This window comes from Bombus pyrosoma, linkage group LG11, assembly GCF_014825855.1.
Source record: "Bombus pyrosoma isolate SC7728 linkage group LG11, ASM1482585v1, whole genome shotgun sequence".
In the NCBI taxonomy this organism is placed as follows: Eukaryota; Metazoa; Arthropoda; class Insecta; order Hymenoptera; family Apidae; genus Bombus; species Bombus pyrosoma.
The window spans coordinates 14,065,759-14,083,145 of NC_057780.1; the positions used below are offsets into that span (position 1 = coordinate 14,065,759).

At 31.2% G+C, this 17,387-nt stretch overlaps 1 protein-coding gene across 2 annotated transcripts in view; it reads left to right on the forward strand.

Annotated features, from left to right (window-relative positions):
- The first annotated feature begins 5,903 nt into the window (after window positions 1-5,903).
- The window catches only part of LOC122572809 (protein angel), a 36,733-nt gene continuing 25,249 nt past the window's right edge, over window positions 5,904-17,387 (forward strand). The window contains exons 1-4 of one of the 2 annotated variants that reach the window (XM_043738289.1): window positions 5,904-6,088; window positions 6,257-6,527; window positions 9,793-10,180; window positions 10,244-10,422. In XM_043738289.1, the coding sequence (XP_043594224.1) occupies window positions 6,444-6,527; window positions 9,793-10,180; window positions 10,244-10,422 (651 nt within the window). In that variant the 5' untranslated portion in view covers window positions 5,904-6,088; window positions 6,257-6,443. The remainder of the gene's footprint in view (window positions 6,089-6,256; window positions 6,528-9,792; window positions 10,181-10,243; window positions 10,423-17,387) is intronic. The other variant, XM_043738290.1, reaches the window with a different exon arrangement.

Here is a 17,387-nt window from a genome sequence, read left to right on the forward strand (position 1 = left end):
AGGCGGGCGTATATTATTTTTTCTAGGATTTTTGAAAACACAGGAAGTAGCGATATTGGTCTGTAGGATGCTGCTTGGTGTGGGTCTTTGCCTGGTTTAGGTAGCATTATGATCTGTGCTAGTTTCCATAGTTTAGGATAGTATTGGATTCTTAGTATTGCATTGTATATTATTGTCATTAGTCGTATCGCTTTTGGAGAGATAGCATCATGATCTGCGCTAGTTGCCATAGTTTAGGATAGTATTGGATTCTTAGTATTGCATTGTATATTATTGTCATTAGTCGTATCGCTTTGGAGACAGATTGGCGAGATATTTTTGAAAACAGTCATTCTTATAATTTTTACGGATTTTAGTTAATTTTCTCGTTGCATTATTTCGCTTACGTTTGTCGTCGGTAGTTCTATGATTTTGTCATACTCTTCTAAGTCTGCATTTTTCTACGATTTTTTTATTAAGTAATGGGTGTGTATTCATGTTTATTAGCAAAACTCTTAGTAGGGGTGGAAGAACAGATCGCGTTTATTATGCTGGTGTTTAAATATTCCGTGGCTACATCTATATTTTCCTTTGTTCTTTTTTAGGGATATTAAGGCTGATGTTGAACGATTGAAGACTTCCCTAAAAAGCTGCCAGTTTGTAAGTTGGTTATGAATAATGTCATTTGGTTGATTTTCAATAATTGTTGAGTTACTTGTTATTATAACGGATGAATAATCTGAAGAGAGTTCCACAGAAGAGTTGATTTGGACATATCTTGGCGAGATGTTTTTAGTTATAAAAAAATCTAATAAATCAGGTAGTTTGTTAATGTCAGTGGGCCAGTAAGTGGGTTCGTTTGTACTGAGGTTGTTACGTCGCGTACGACATTTGCACGCCATCCCTCGCTACCTGGCAGCCAACGGCCAACCTACAGTTCTCCCGATTCTCAACAGACCCACGGACCCACCATAAAACGTTAACTTGTAGCTTCATTGTTTCCACACATGTTTGCCAGTCAAATTGCATGTCTTGGAAAGGTCCTTGAGTTTATTAGGCGCTCTTAAGAATCACGGAGAAAGCGGACAGTCACCGGATGGGAAAAGCTAATACATGTCCATCATAAAACGCTGTTTTTCATCAGGAGCAAAGTCCACCGCCGCTACGTTGGTGGGAGACTTCTGCATATTCTGTTCATTAGAGTGGGTCATTGCCAATCGGCATCGAGGATCGTTACCCTCACTTCCTGGACGAAAAGTGTGAATAACGAATCCGCGTTCTTCGGTCAAAGGACACACCCACACCAAGCTTTCCTGCGAGACACCTTAAGGGCAGCTCAGCAGTGTCATTCCGATTCTCATTCCGAGTCTCACTCTCATTCGCATTCCAAGTCTCACTCTCATTCGCGTCTCACCCCAGTTCAAGTCTCATTCTCTCCAAATCCGAGTCCATTCTCAGTCTCATTCTCATTGCGATTCTCACTCTCTCCAAATCAGAGTTCCACTCCAATTCTGATTCTAATTCTCGTACTAGTCTCGTTCAAGTCACATTCTCACTCTCTCCAAATCCGAGTCTCATTCCGACTCCAATTCCGATTCCAGTACAATTCTCGGGCGTTCCAGTTCAGCACTTATCGAGCAAGTGGTCAAGCAGTCAACACCACGTCTCTCTCGGTCAAGTCCTCATCAAGTGTTCGGTTGAATACAGTCAGTCAACGCAACGATACGAAGAGAGTCTCAGGTCGTACTCACTCGTCGTTGTTCGTACAAGCATTCACCATTGTATCACCGAAGTTGTTGGATCGATTAAATATATAGTAACCTGTCAACCGCAGCGTTATTTCAATTAATCACCCTTATTATCCCACAAGAAATAAAGGATCGTACGATTCGTGGCGTCGATTAGTCAATCATAACGGGAATTTACGACTCCCGTTGGCGCGCTTCTTCGAGATCGCGTCTCCCCGCGAATATGCGAAAGTTCAGAGGTAATTAAGTCTGTTGGCGTTTATACATTTCAAAAGATTTTTGTCTCTTACTGCGATAAGTTTGCTGCCCCATTGCATATGTTTAGCGTTATAGTCTCCTCCAGCTATGAATCTACTAATCTAATCCCAGGTCTTCGAGGAAGTTATCAAAGTCTTCTTTAGAAATACAATGTCTAGGAGGATAGTATACTGCTACCATGCTAATCTTCTATCGCTACGTTTGTAGCTTGGAGGTAGTTCTTCTGGAATGATGGAAGCTCATAGTGTTTTATGATGGTCTTGATGATAATTCCAGTCCCACCGTGGGCCTTTCCACTGGGATGTTGAGTATGGCGCCGTAAATTACATCCTCTTCCTTGCTAGCGCATAGGTTAGTGGGCTTCAACAGTTTCGTGACTGCGACAAACATATTCCAGTATTCTTTGTAGAATCGTCAATACGAGTGAACGATTCGGACTATTCTACGCATTTATTACCATCCTAAGTAAACGCGACATCAAGGATAAATCGGGATGCATTTTTATAAATAATAGATTATATTTCCTTGCAATTCGCTTACGATAGACAGAATTTACTGTAGTGGTACCGACAGTTTTCGTGAAGGAAACCTCTAATAATTGCAGAAAAAATCTCTCGGCAACTGCATGATCGTTATTCCCCTATGGGGGGGGGGGGGAGATTGTCCTCGACGCACGATGATGAGTAGCGTCAATATCAAACATACCTGAGACAATGTATGTAGTTCCTAATTCAAAAGTAAAACTTTTCTATTTTTCACTTTTTCTAAATTAAACACGATCTAATTTAGATTATATTTATTTGTTGATATATATTTAATCATCATTTGATGATGATTTGCTTGATGTTATTTTAATCAGAAAAATTTGACAAATATGTTGGTAAAAGTTTCATTCATCACAAATCAAACAAAAAAGAGTTTGAATTTTTAGAGTCTCTTTTTGAGTTTAAAGGTCTCAGCTTATCTTTATATGTTCTTTATATGTTGCCGAATGCTTCGATTCGCAGTTCTTTGTCTTTCATTCTCGTTGTCCTTTTATAAATTCGGCACGTCTAATGTCTCAGTTTCCAGAAATAGATTCATTTTTACATTTGAATATTTGTAAAACTAGTTTTGTATCTTGAAAACTAAGCGAAACCGCTGACTATACATGTGTAGAGGAAAAAGTTATTCAGAATCATGCACCCCGTCATATATTGAAAAACCATCGAAAACGGAGAGGTTGAATTCAATCTGTATATTTACCCAAATTTATTTTGTACCAACAAGACTACAAATATAATATGTGTCCTAACTGAATGAAATGAAAAAATATGGGACAAATATTTCTTTTTATTTAATTTGTACTTCACAATTTGTCCAGCTGGACATTTGGTAAATTTTTCTAACTTAATTGCTAAATAATATGTGGATGGCTACCTCCAGCGGGACACCATCTTCGAGTTTGACTATTTTATTTCTTTAGTGAGGTCAGTGGGGTGTTTTTTTCTAGTCTTCTTTCTATAGGAGTTTTGCTCGTTTCAGCAGCCAGCTGGTTTGGATCTGTTACCGGTTTTTCCTTGTATTTTTTTGTGTACCTGTCGATTTATTCCTTGACCGTTGGTATTTTTAAGTCTTTGCATATATCCTCGTTTCTGACATACTATGGAGCGTTGACTATTGTTCTGAGTACTATCGATTGTAGCGACTCTAGTTTATTTATGTCACTCATTGTTGCTATCCCCCATAGTGGTAAAGTGAATATCATCAATGTATTGAATTTGAATAACTATGAAACAACCGATAACGCTCGCATAAAGTAATCGCGAATTACTTATAAAAATAATTACAAATTTAATAAAAAATAATAACAAAGATCTATACTGAAGTAAAATTTTCGAAAATAAGCTGTAGTTTTGCATATGCTATTGTGAACGAAGTATTCGCAGAAGCTGTTTATTTAGATTCGTAAAATGTGATAGAAAAATAAGGAGAATGATGACCGCTGAATATAATCATAAACAGATCGCTAAACGATGAACAAAGCGGCCAACGAGTCGGCTATGATTATACTTGTGATTTGTGCCCCTGTCACAGATGCACACATATAGGTCGGATCCATTGAGCTAGTAATGACAGTTTTTTGCAAATATTTTGGATAGGAACTAGGGTTGAACGGCAGTTACGTGAATACCACAAATGTGTTTAGAATAATGGTCTCGACAGCAGGCCTCAAAATCCATGAAAATCTGTGATAAAAGCAAATTTCTAAATAATTACCATGAATTTTACTCAGTAATAAAACTCAGGCTCGTTAATGAAATAATACTAGCATTAGAAAACAAACAATACTGTACAGCCCTTTTTATGGACATCAAGAAAGCATTTGACAAAATAAACCACGAAAGCCTGCTACAAACAATCAGAAAACAATTCCCGGAGTAAATATACCAATTAATAAAATCCTACTTAAGCAGCAGAACATTCGTAATAAAAATCAAGGACACATACTCTGAAGTTAAAGACATCAAGGCTGGGGTTCCGCAAGGAAGCGTCCTAGGACCAATACTATACACATTATACACGGCCAACATACCAACAACACCAATAGCAAAATACTGACATTCGCGGACGACACAGCTGTACTAGTCAGGCACACTAACCCAGAAACAGCAGTCACATTACTACAAGAACACATCACAAAAATAGAAAAGTGGCTGCAAGCTAAACAAATAAAAGCAAACCCCAACAAATACAACCATATTACATTCACATTGCGAAAACAGACGCCACCAAACATCCTACTGAACGGCACGCACATAACACAAACAAGACAAGTCAAATACCTAGGATAGATCCACATAGATACACAACTCACATGGAAATAGCATATTAAATCAACAATAGACAAAATACAGACAACAAGGAGACAAATGCATTGGTTAACAAGTCAAAAATCCAAACTAAGCATAGAAAATAAACTAAAAATATATAAAACAATTATAAAACCAATCTGGACATACGGAATACCACTATGGGGGACAGCAGCAAAGAGCCATATAAACAAAATAGAGACATTACAAGCAAAAATTCTGAGAACAATAGTAAACGCCCCATGGTACGTTAGAAATGAGGATATTCGAAAGGACCTGGGAATACCAACGATCAAGGAGGAGATCACCAGATGCGCGGAAAGGTACAGAGAAAGAATAACAACACACCCAAACCGGCTGGCTACAGAAACGATCAACACAAGCATAGAAAGAAGACTAAAAAGGAAACATCCAGCTGATTTCACAAAGGATTTAACCTAAAAAACAGGAAGATGCTATTCAATCACATGTTACAACATTTTACCTAATGTCCAAATACCACTGGGCAAATTGTAAAATTAAAAAACAAACAATAAAAAAAAAGTAATAAAACTAAGATGGATAGAAATCGTTGATTACAAATTAGTCATGATGTCAAATCTTGTCTGTAATTAATTTGTTCTTCTGTATTTACTGTTTTTATAAACGAATACATATACAAAACAGATACATTACGTCAGAAATATTATTCGCAGCCTATCAACTACTGAAATTACTATTAAAATGAAATTTGGATTTTATTATAACAAAAACATTATCATGAAGAAAGCAAATTTAATGTTAAACTTAAATATCATTCCACTGATCCGTTAACATTCAAAAGGAAAGATATTCTTTTCTTCTCTAAAAAACTATAATAAACAATTAATTCCTCTTTCAGACGCAACTAAATTTAATTACTACGCAATTTTGTTATTTCTATATTTGTCTATTTCGGCATGAACTTTTCTGTGGTACCGTATAATGAAGCTCTTATAACAAAACAGGACAGATCTCTAACTTTATAGGTTCTTGTATATGCTAGCGTGTAAACGTTCAACACTTAGCCGCTATTGGCAGCACTAGTCCGAGGACAACCGGAACCATAAGCGTCAGCTCTCTCATTTCCTCTTTGATATAATTTCGTCTAATAATACAGATTAATTAAATAAATGTGTGTACATTTTTACAGAAATTTTAAATTTCGATAAAGATTATTAATGAGTTAAAACGGTTTAATGAATTATACAGCTTTTAAAGTAAAAAATAACGGTATGTGTATATCAAAAGTTTTTGTTAAAGTATAATTAATATATAATCACGTATGAACTTTTTTCTTTATTAAGATATAATTTTAATTATGTTATTTATATTGTTATTTAGTTATTTGATATATAGTTTGTCGAGATATAAGTATTGAATACATTCAAATAATTACAGAATTTTGAAATTGACTATTGTATCAATTGTCTGTTGTGCATTATGACGACGCGACAGTATCTACTTACATATGTATGTTTGCACGGGTGGGGAAAATATGCTTACGTTTTCTGACAACAGATGACATAACCTAACCTATGCACCTGCGTATAGTTATGTATTAATATCCCCACTACTTAATAAATAAATGAATACAGCTAGCAAGTTACCACGGAAAATTTACGTTAAAAGACTTGACGTCTTCTTCAGACTTTTTCGTTACAAATCTGAGGTATGATAACATTATTCGTTTTTTACTTTTTCTTTTCATATGTATCATCTCATATTATACAATAAGGTTAATATTATTTCTTATTGAGTTACACATATTCATAATGTTATGAAATCATTTATAAAAATTATATAAATAAAAATTTCTAGTGCTAACATAGTATCCTAAATTTTTCATTTAGTGTAAAATCATAATGTTACATATATCCTCATGGTCTTAGCTTACATGATTTTGCAAATTTATCCTTCCTAATTGTTATAATTTTGTTATGTTATATATGTACTATTTACAATATTTATACTTCAAGTTGAACTTCAACAAAAATACTTTATTAAAATATTAAAATAATGATACAAATATAAAATTATAACATTCTGCATAACATTTTTAAATAATGATCTTAATTGTTAGAACTTTCCAAATAATTTCTAATTTGTATGTCATAAATACTACAAAAATAAAGTGATCCATAATTCATATTAAGAAGCCTTTTTTTATTTTATTGAATAACTATAAGTAATTTAAACAGATAAAAAATTCAAACAAATATTTTCTTAAGAAAAAAGAAAATACAATTTTTAATAAGTTACGATTCTTAAATTATATCATTAAGTGTTTCAAATCATTTTTGAAAATTTGGATAATATAAATGGAACATAGATATCGTCTTATTGTAAAAACGCCTCACTAAATCAAAAAATTAAATCCATTTAAAAAGGAAAACAATGTGATTTTATTATTGCAGACAAATATACAAATAAACTTAAAAGTTATTCAAAAAGGTACTTACTGAAAAAATTATGTATGTTCTAAATCTATATATTATTTTCATAAAACCTTTATTCTTAAAAGAGAATCTAGTTTAAGTAACATAATGTTTAGAATATTACTCAATATAATAAGCATTCAACAAAGAGTAGTTTTAACTTTAGTACATTTTTTCAAAAAATATTTAATAAATTATAAAATATTTTAAGTATTTTAAAGATTTATTATTAAATTTGAAATTTGATTTTGAAGCCATATTTTGCAGCTTTTGTTTAATGTAAAAAGTTTACTATGTATTTAATAATAGGTGCAAATTATTATATAAGATATTTATTGCGTCATGATAATGTTATACATATATTATAAAGATTAATTGGAATATTATGTTCATATAACATCCTGAATATATGATAAAATTTAAAATTGTCCAGTTTTGGTTAATATTAATATAAAAATAGTATATACATTAAAAATACGAAGATAGGACCGTTACATAAATAATCTGCGCAATTTGATGTTGTATATATTTACACAATGAAATATTTTTAAGTAATTGGTTATTGTAATTTATGAAGAGAATTATTAATATTGTGTAATATTGTATATAAATGCATACAGATTTTAAACATTTTTATCAATTTTTTATTCAATTTTGAAATTGTATGAATTTAATTCTAAGTTAATGTATGAATTAATTTTTTTAATTAATTGATATATATTAAGTGTTATGTATAATATCTAACAAGAAGATGGCAAGAACTGCGAAGTCTCGTATGAGTTTTGTATTCACATTGTATGTGCATTCGATGCTTTAGGTTGATGGTAAAATAGCTCCAACTCATATATACATCCAACTCATTTAAGATTTCACAGTTCTCGCCATTTCCTTGTAAGATAAAATCAGTGAAGTAATTAAGATATAATCTTATAGAAAAATTTAAGAAAACAGTGAAAGATAGCTTTGAAAATTTACCAATTTAAATAATTAAAATCTTTCTTTATGCGCTTCTTCAAAAAGAAATTTCTTTCTTGTACACAACATATTACTTGAAATTTATAAAGGCTGTTCCATAATAAGTAGGCAATATTTAAGGGAAGGATTCAGCGCTTAAAAGCAATAAAAATGTTTGTATCAACATATGTCTTGATGCTCAAAATAATTTTTTTGTATTTTAATACATGCATGGAGTAATGCAATACCCTCAATCTTTTACATTATGTAGTAGTCATCCCAAAAATTGATGCATACCATATAATTAAACCATATGTTTTATTTAATTAAAAAATAATAGAATCAATATTTGCAATCATTTTTAAAAATATATTTTGTAACATGCTATTTAGTCCACCTTGTATATTTAAAGGTTAATTTACATGATTTAAAAATGTTTTCTAATATAAAGGAAAACTAAATTATCTATATGTATTTTAATAGTTTCAATAATTGTTTTATTTTGATAATTAATATTAATATTATATGTCTAATACATTCTTCAATTTGAAAATTGATTTATATCTACAATATATTTATTACTCTCTATTTGACCACCCTTTACAAGATAAATTTCAGAAACCATTCTAACAAATGTTTGTTTATTTTTAATGAGGAGCTCTTATGTTGACTTCCATGTCCTCAACTTCAGCATCTCATGGGAAATGAGTATCCGTTAAAAAAATATACTGCTTTTTAAACTCTTTAGGATCTGTATTTCTAAAAATTCTTTTTCATCGTACGCTCTTCTAAGTACAGCGGTTTGGGCTGAGCATTGATGAGTGAATCAGTAACTTTTACATAATATCATATATATTTATTTTAATAGATTTATTTTAATAGAATACATATGTGTATAATGTTAGAAAACATTATAATGTAAATATTAGAAATTTATTATTATTATATTATTGGTAAAAATAACTTAGATAATAATATAAAGAAGTATATATTAAATTAGTAAACTTATATTTTTTACTTATTTATAATTTCTTGTTATTTAATTATTAGACTGCAGATATTCATGTAAAAACATGTTTTTACGAACACATAAAAATGGAACATGAACAGAAGTACTTTTGATCCTTTTAATATTAGAAGAAATACTTTATTTTGAATTCCTTTTATATTTTTGAACATTTTATGCATTCTATAGATTTTTGCATACTTACATTTTCCATAAATGTATAAACATCCGCATAGTCTAATTATTATCAATTATTGCAATATTATAGGATCTTAATTACTTTATTGGTAAAATATTCATAAATTATTGTAAATTGATTATTAGTAAGAAAATAATCAGTTAATTAATAAAAGAAAAAAATCATGAAGTATTAATAAAAAATGAAAATTCATTGTGAATATATTCAAATTTTAATAATATTTTTTTTTATTTGGTCGTCAATTTACAAGCAATTCTCATTGAGAAAAATTTTAATAATATAAAAGTAATTATATAAGAATTTTGGAGGTTAGTAATTAAAACTTTGTTGTTTTTTTCAGCATCATTACTATGATATTGTTTCATTTTTACCCTTTCGTATGTCCGGACTAGCTGCAAAGCAAGTATTTTTGAAAAATTTTTGTAAAAACATATTAACATCTGAGAGACTATCTTGCTACAATTTGGTGGGAACAATGGCAAATTCAGCTGCACAACAGAAATTAAATCAGACATCAATGGAACCATTTTTGGAAACATATTACACATCTAGTAATAATTATGAAATTCCATTAAATTTTTTACCAGAAAATTTAACATGTGAAAGTAACATGCAAACAGTTCTTGGGACAAATGCATGTGTTGAAACTCCAATGTTTTTAATGGATAAGTACATGTCTGATAAACAGAAGTATAAAGCAATGAGACAATGGATACGTTTTAAGAAAGGTAAGAAGTAGTATTAATATCACAGAAAGAAATATTTGATATTCATTATATAAATTTTTCCAGAGAAGCTGACCTCTAATTCTGAAGAATCTTTTATTCTGAGAGTATTATCCTTCAACATTTTGGCGCAATATCTATTGGAAACATATCCATTTTTGTACAAGGCTCATGACAAACAGGCACTGTCTTGGAAGATTAGGAGGCAGCTTCTCTTACAAGAGATTTTAGGAGCACAAGCTAACGTTAGTTTTTTAAAGTAATTTTGTGTATATATTTCTATATAATATTAGAGGTACAGATGAGGTACAGGATATCCGCCTTGCTGTCATAGTAATCCTGTTATCAAGCACTGAAGGTCCACACCGATTTTGATGTCACTTCCAATTTTAGCAGTTCAATATAGAATCAAATTGTAACATCACTAGCAGTTAAAATTGGAAGTAACTGTAACTACGAAATTTTAAATAGGGTAGTTGCAAACGTTTGCAATGAGATACCAGAAACTATTAAATGATATAATTTTTTTTCCTCCATTCAGGAAAGTTGAAACTTTTTATTAATTAATTACTTCCTGATGTGCAAAAAGTTACTTCTATTATTTAGTTTGCAAATTGAAAGTAAACTTTTATTTTGCAGTTCTTTAAATAAAATATTATTGAAGAAGTTTAAAAAAAGATGGTATGAACAGCATTTTATTATTTTTAGAGATCATTGGGATTCAACCGATCATTTTTATTATTTTGCTCGTTATATACGCGTCAGAACAAGATAATTAAAAAAAAGCTTCGTCAAAATCAATGAGGATGTCACACCGCTAGGTTCATCGCATTCTGATATTTATTCTATAAGATATAAATTTGTGATATATAACATGTCGGAATGGTATCTTACTTTACGTTCTAGCTCAGGTAAAAGGTTCCAGTTTCGATCGAGTAAACTTTATGAGAGGTGTGATTGACTATCTGTAACTCCACAATCAATTCCGCATGAGCTGCAGCGTTGTATGTGAATTCATGCATAAAATGATATTTAATGATTCATTTTGATATTAATTACGGTAATTATTTATAAAGCAGACGACTTCACGGATTTCAAAGACAGTGAAATATGTTGTCAAGGTTAAAGGTCATTTTGAATAATTTTTCCTTATACATGTTCCCGTCTTTCGGTTTTGGTTTCCGGAATATTCGAAAAAAGCTTTAGTTCAATTTACGTTACTTATGATTGCAGTTCATTCTGGCATAGATGGATGTCTCACGGCACACAGCGTCTGTACTTTTATATAATTCAGTCTATCTCATTTTTGATCACCATTTTCGATCATTTTCAGAAAAAGAAAAATCAATGGGTAAGGTTTGAGTTAGATAATTATTCGGCCGCCCACGCTGTAAAATAAAGTAAATGAATAATAAGACAAATAGAAATGAATTGCTTAATATGATATTAAGCAAAATGGTTTATACTGTGGAATACCACAGACTAATAACATATATGTTGTAAACAGCAAAATACAATATACAGCATCAAATATATTTCTATAAATATCTCGGAACTAAAGTCGGGTGACAAGTAACATTTAGAGGGCGAAGTTGTTCGGGATGTTGACCATGACAACATATTTTAAATTTATTGAACTTGGTGAAATCATTTGCTTTGTAGCAGTTACCCTAATTTCTAAATCAATTAGGCACGGGAGAAATTTAAATCTTATGAAGTATATCTAATATATCCAGTACATATACTGGAAAGCTTTTCATATTCAAATTTTTTCACTATAGAAATCGCGAGTTTATATGTATTCGATAGTAGATAGTTTCGGTAGATAAACATTGAAAATATGTGAACATCGACTGCATAAAATTTGTTTATTTTTAATTTTAAGTCGTTTCTTTTAGTTTGTCGATGATAAATGATCCTCAGTTATATTACATGGTGTCAAAGGTACTACCGATGAGTAGCTTTTAGCAATGTTTCACTTGGAAAATTATAAAATAAAGATGTACTTGCAGTGAATCAAAGAAGTATTGGCACTTAAATATTCTTCTTAATTACATTTCCACGTTAAAGTGATATACGAAATTTGTCTTTTTGTGTCTTGTAATGTGAAGAAGTAGCTTATCTTTATCTAGCTCTCAATAATGTAATTTAAGGAAATACAGGAAGAAGAACGAAAATTTCATAGCCAAAATAACACTTGTGAATTTAGACAGAAAATATACTAGTGTATTTTTTGGAATTTCTTTTTTTTATACATTTTAAATATGATTGTAAGAATGCAAATGTAAACAGTGAATCTTATGTATGCTATTAATCTCGATGTATGTAATTTGTCTCCGCAGCCGTGTGAAATGAAATTAAATTTTATTTATGCATAGGTGCGGTGAAAGTTCTCGAAAAATTACTAAAATGTATGCAAATTAATGAAATTAATGTAATTTCAACTTCTGAATAATTAGAAACATCATAAAGCACTTAGAGTAAGAAAGCAGTTGTGATAAGAAAAGTTCTGCATTCTGCAAAAAAACAATAGGATAGTCACTAATTGTGCGTCTAAACGTGGTTTAATAACACATACATGATTTAAATTCCAGTGTAGTTATTATTTGGCATCGGTAGTATTGTGCGGCCCGATGGGTTTAAACTTGTAATACGAGTACAACAATCACGTGTTCGTATATATTGCACTATTAGAAGTATAGATAAACTTGCTGTATTGTACAGTATCAGCAACAAAAAATTGTAACATAATATCAAAATGTGGTCACGTGAAATTGTCCTCAAATGTGTTTTAATTACTACGGCTTCCGACGTTAGAAAATTGTTACACCGTTGCTTTCCTTAGTGGATATAAATTATGCACTATATTAAAGTATTCTAATTTGTAGCTGGTATACTATATACTATCTTCGTAAGGCACTAGGCTTATCCTGAACCTCATCTGTACTAGAGGGCTAAAAATCTAACTCCTTAATACATTTTTCCGTCGGAGAAAAGGGACTATGAACTCTACCAAACAAGAATCGCGTAAGTAGCGATTAAATAAATTGATTCAATAGGTACTTAATGAGGTGCTTCTAAATTTTATACGTATCTGTTACTGTAACATGATTTATGGCTTTTTTTATACAGAGATATACTCCCTTTTTCTTATAACTAGGACAAAGAATATGGATACACCCTATACAATAAACGATAGGACACTTCAGGGATTTTTGCGTTTCTCTAAGTTAATGCAATGTAAGAGGATTTTTATAGATCCAGAGGCATATACACTGTTCCTTCATGGTAACATAGAAAAGCTTCGATTGCTGTTTAAGTTTGTTAGAAGTTAGGAATTTTATAGGTATTTGATTCGTTTATATAAAATACAGGTGTGACAAAATGATGGGATAATAAGTAAGATCTCAATAAATGCGTATTTAATTGTATTGAAGCAGTTTTTGTAAAGTGATATTAATAATGGTAATAATAATTAGTTATAATATTAATTATCAAATTTTCGTGGAAAAGAGTTCAAAGATGCTAAAAACAAAATCACTTTAAACTTAAGAAGAAAAATGTGAGTATGAGGAACATAATTCAAATCATAAAGATAGATTGCAGAGAAAGTAGGAGTAGACATTCATATGCAGAATATGTAACGAAAACAATTTAGAGGAAAACTGTTGATGTTACAATAGAATTGGCAGTGCGGAAACTTTGTTTATGAACATGTTTGTTCATTTTTATAAATGAAAAAGGAAATGCTTCGAGTGAGAGAATTATAAAAATAAGATGGCACACAAGTACAAGAGGCGATAATTAAGGCATTAATTAGTATGATATTACCAATATAAGATTTTTTAGGAGAAAAGGGTAACCTGTACATGAAGAAATAATATCATATGATACCATATAGCGATATATAATATTTTTAATTATTTTCAACGAACCGCATATTCTGAGTTCATGTTTTGATATTATACGTTACAACTGAAAAACTTTACACGTGTTACTGAGAAATTAAAGATAGCACACCTGGGTTATCTTTTTAACGAGGAGTGTTGTCTTACGCAAATTATCTTACATGTCTTATCATTTTATCGCATCCATTTTTCACATAAATATGTAGGTTAGATTGCTATGAAAATATGTAAACAGCGCTCAGTCCTTTATCATGTTACTAATAATAAGGGCAGATGTAATTTATATATAATATATTATATAATCTTTAAAATTTTATTACATTGTATTAACTTTAAAATACACTAAAAATTGTTGAGTGGCCTGTTATTTTGTCTAGGAAGTAGGGGGTAGCAGGGTAAAACCGGGTACCATTGTTTTTCTAAGAGAAGAGCTGTCATATGCACTCAATTCGTGGTGATAGCTCCGAGCTGGTTCTCCGACCATATGAGAAAATCTATTGATGTGGACGGCTACCACTTTAAACATCTAACAAAATAACGCGATTTACATTCTTCCAATTGAAATTCATTTTTTCGTATTCAAGGTCACTTCAAGGTCATGGTATTTGGATCATTGAACTCACCTTTATCTCAATTATAACATCGCACTATATACAATAGATGTTAGTATATAAAATAAAATTCGATGACCTTGAGGAAACCTCGAAGATAATCTTCACAGAGCATTTTTTATCACCACCAGATAGACACCTTGAAACCATTTAAATTCTTCTTAGTCTTTTTTTTTTGTTATTGTTAATCCCTTAAGCTAGGAGAGGATATATACGAGTGATATTTGCTCGAGTTAATTTGCTTGATGAGTCGATTCTGTAGAACAATAAAAAAGAATTTTCTAACATTTTATATATATGTCTCTACAATCTAAAATAATACATACTTCCCGCACACTCACACTTCCCGTGCAAATGACTTGAAAAATTTCTTCTCCTGCTTAAGTAGCAAGAAATAATTGAAATGTTCGATTTAAGCGAAACATTGTAATTTTACATGGGTACCCGGTTTTATTTATACCCATAGGATAAAACTGAGTACTGGTATACCGGTCAATCACATGGATTTTGACGAGAACTATTATAATTATAATACTTTGTTGTGACATGCATATAACAAAAAAAAAAACAAAAATAAAAAATATTAAAAATGGGCGGGTGGACCCCAATGATTTTGAAATATTATCCTGGAGAAAAATAAAATACCGTTTACATAAAGTCATGGATCACAAGGTGCAACGGGTAAGAGAAGTTTATCTGTCTGTTATCTATGCCCACAGTCCTATATTATGTTCGTGACCGTAGACACTTAAAGAACTTCGACTAATCTTTTCCTGAATGGTCGACTAGGGAATGGTGATAGAATTTGGAGAGGCCCACTAAATTTTTTTATCAAAGCTAATTGTCCTGTATATTATAGCATCAACAAAATTTATATGCACGATGACGTAAGTAAACAGCTTCAAAACTAACCAACCAGAAGTTATCTGTTTATTCCCGATTCGGAAAATAGCAATTAGACACATTAGGTCTAAATTCTATCATTGTTCGTCTATCATTAAAGTTTTACTGCAAATGTGATAATTCGATAACATGAGTATTTATGCCACCGGCTCTCTTACTAATTCGATATACCGTCGAAAACAATAGAACGATGTGCCGCATATAATCATTCCAGCAAACTCAATGAAATTTCGTATGCTCGCTTTTTGTGTATTGGACAGTACTTTATTTTTTTCACGGTCCGACCGCCCGTTCTTATTATGTTTTTCGTTATATGTACGGTACAACACGTAATTAAAATAGGCCTCGTCAAAATCTATGAGGACGTCACACAGACAGGTTCACCTGGATACTACAAAATCATATTTCCCTTTGATCTAACAATAAGTATTATATCTTTTAAGAAAAAACCTATGATTTTCTAGTTGTGTAAGGAGCACTTAAGATTTCTGCCTCTGTTCAGAGCGAGTTTTGTTCTCTGATCTTTTCTACTATGAAAATTTATTAGACACCCGGTTTTACCCCACTTTTCTCTGATCGATAATAGAGATAGATAGATTATACACCATAAATTTATTAATTACAGAGAACATAAATGAAGTTCACTTAAAGATTTTATAAATATTAGTGTTTTTTTGTGTTTGGGACGCGATTATTTCTTCATTTGAACTTTTTATAATATATCTTTTGTGATGCAATTCTATGGGTTTTCTATCTCATAGCGTCAATAGGTGCCTACGTCAATTTTTCTTAAATTAATTTCTATCATTGTTAACAATTCAATGATGAGTCATAAAATCGCAGTTTCTAGAATCGGTTATAGCTATTTTCCTTTACAAGGAGATTTTATTAGATGCGTAAAACAAGAATTGATTCTGAGTTGACATCGCAGAACCTTCTGAACGAGGCTCTAAGTCCTCATGACTTGACTCGTTCCAAATCAGTTGCGATATTTACATTTGTATTACATTATATTTACATTTACTTTTTTTAATAAGAAAAATAACGCGCTACTGATGAAGTAGCTGGAAATTACAGATATATCAGAATATAGTACAAGAAAGGTACTGTGACAATGCAATTTTCAGCGGCTAAATTAACAATTTTGTAATGAAAAATTAGTATTGCGACATTTAAATCCATATCGAAGATCAAATCGGCTCCGTATTTCTAAAGAAAAGTAGGTTAATTATCACCCCTTGTTTATCACCCATTAATTGTCACCCATTAATTATCACTCATTTTACTAACGAGCTTACGTAGAACAGATCGTCGAATCAATCATATAACAGTGCGGCGAATACGAGAGGAAATTTACAATTGTATAAAATTCGCTGCACTCAAGCACTCTAAATAGATAGTATAAATAGTAATAAATAGATAAATAAATAGCTCTGTCACTCGACGAAACTTTTGCCATTGGATGCCACTTAAGTTATAATTATGTAGCATCCTCAATTAACGAATGTTAAGATTTGGACTCGGGAAAGACCACATGCAATAATTTCGAAGGTTTTATGGAGAATGGGACTTTTACACCAATTTTTGAATAGAATATTTGTGTTATCGTGAATAGAATACACTGCTGCTCCTCATAGGCCACCTCGTTCTCCAGATTCAGCACTATTGCAATTTTTTCTTTGCTGAATCTCTTTGCTGAGTGAATATCGTTCATAGTTCGGTTTCATAATTTATATCCGTTGAATGTTAACGTTAAATTGAGTATACTTTCCGTCGCTTAAGATCAAA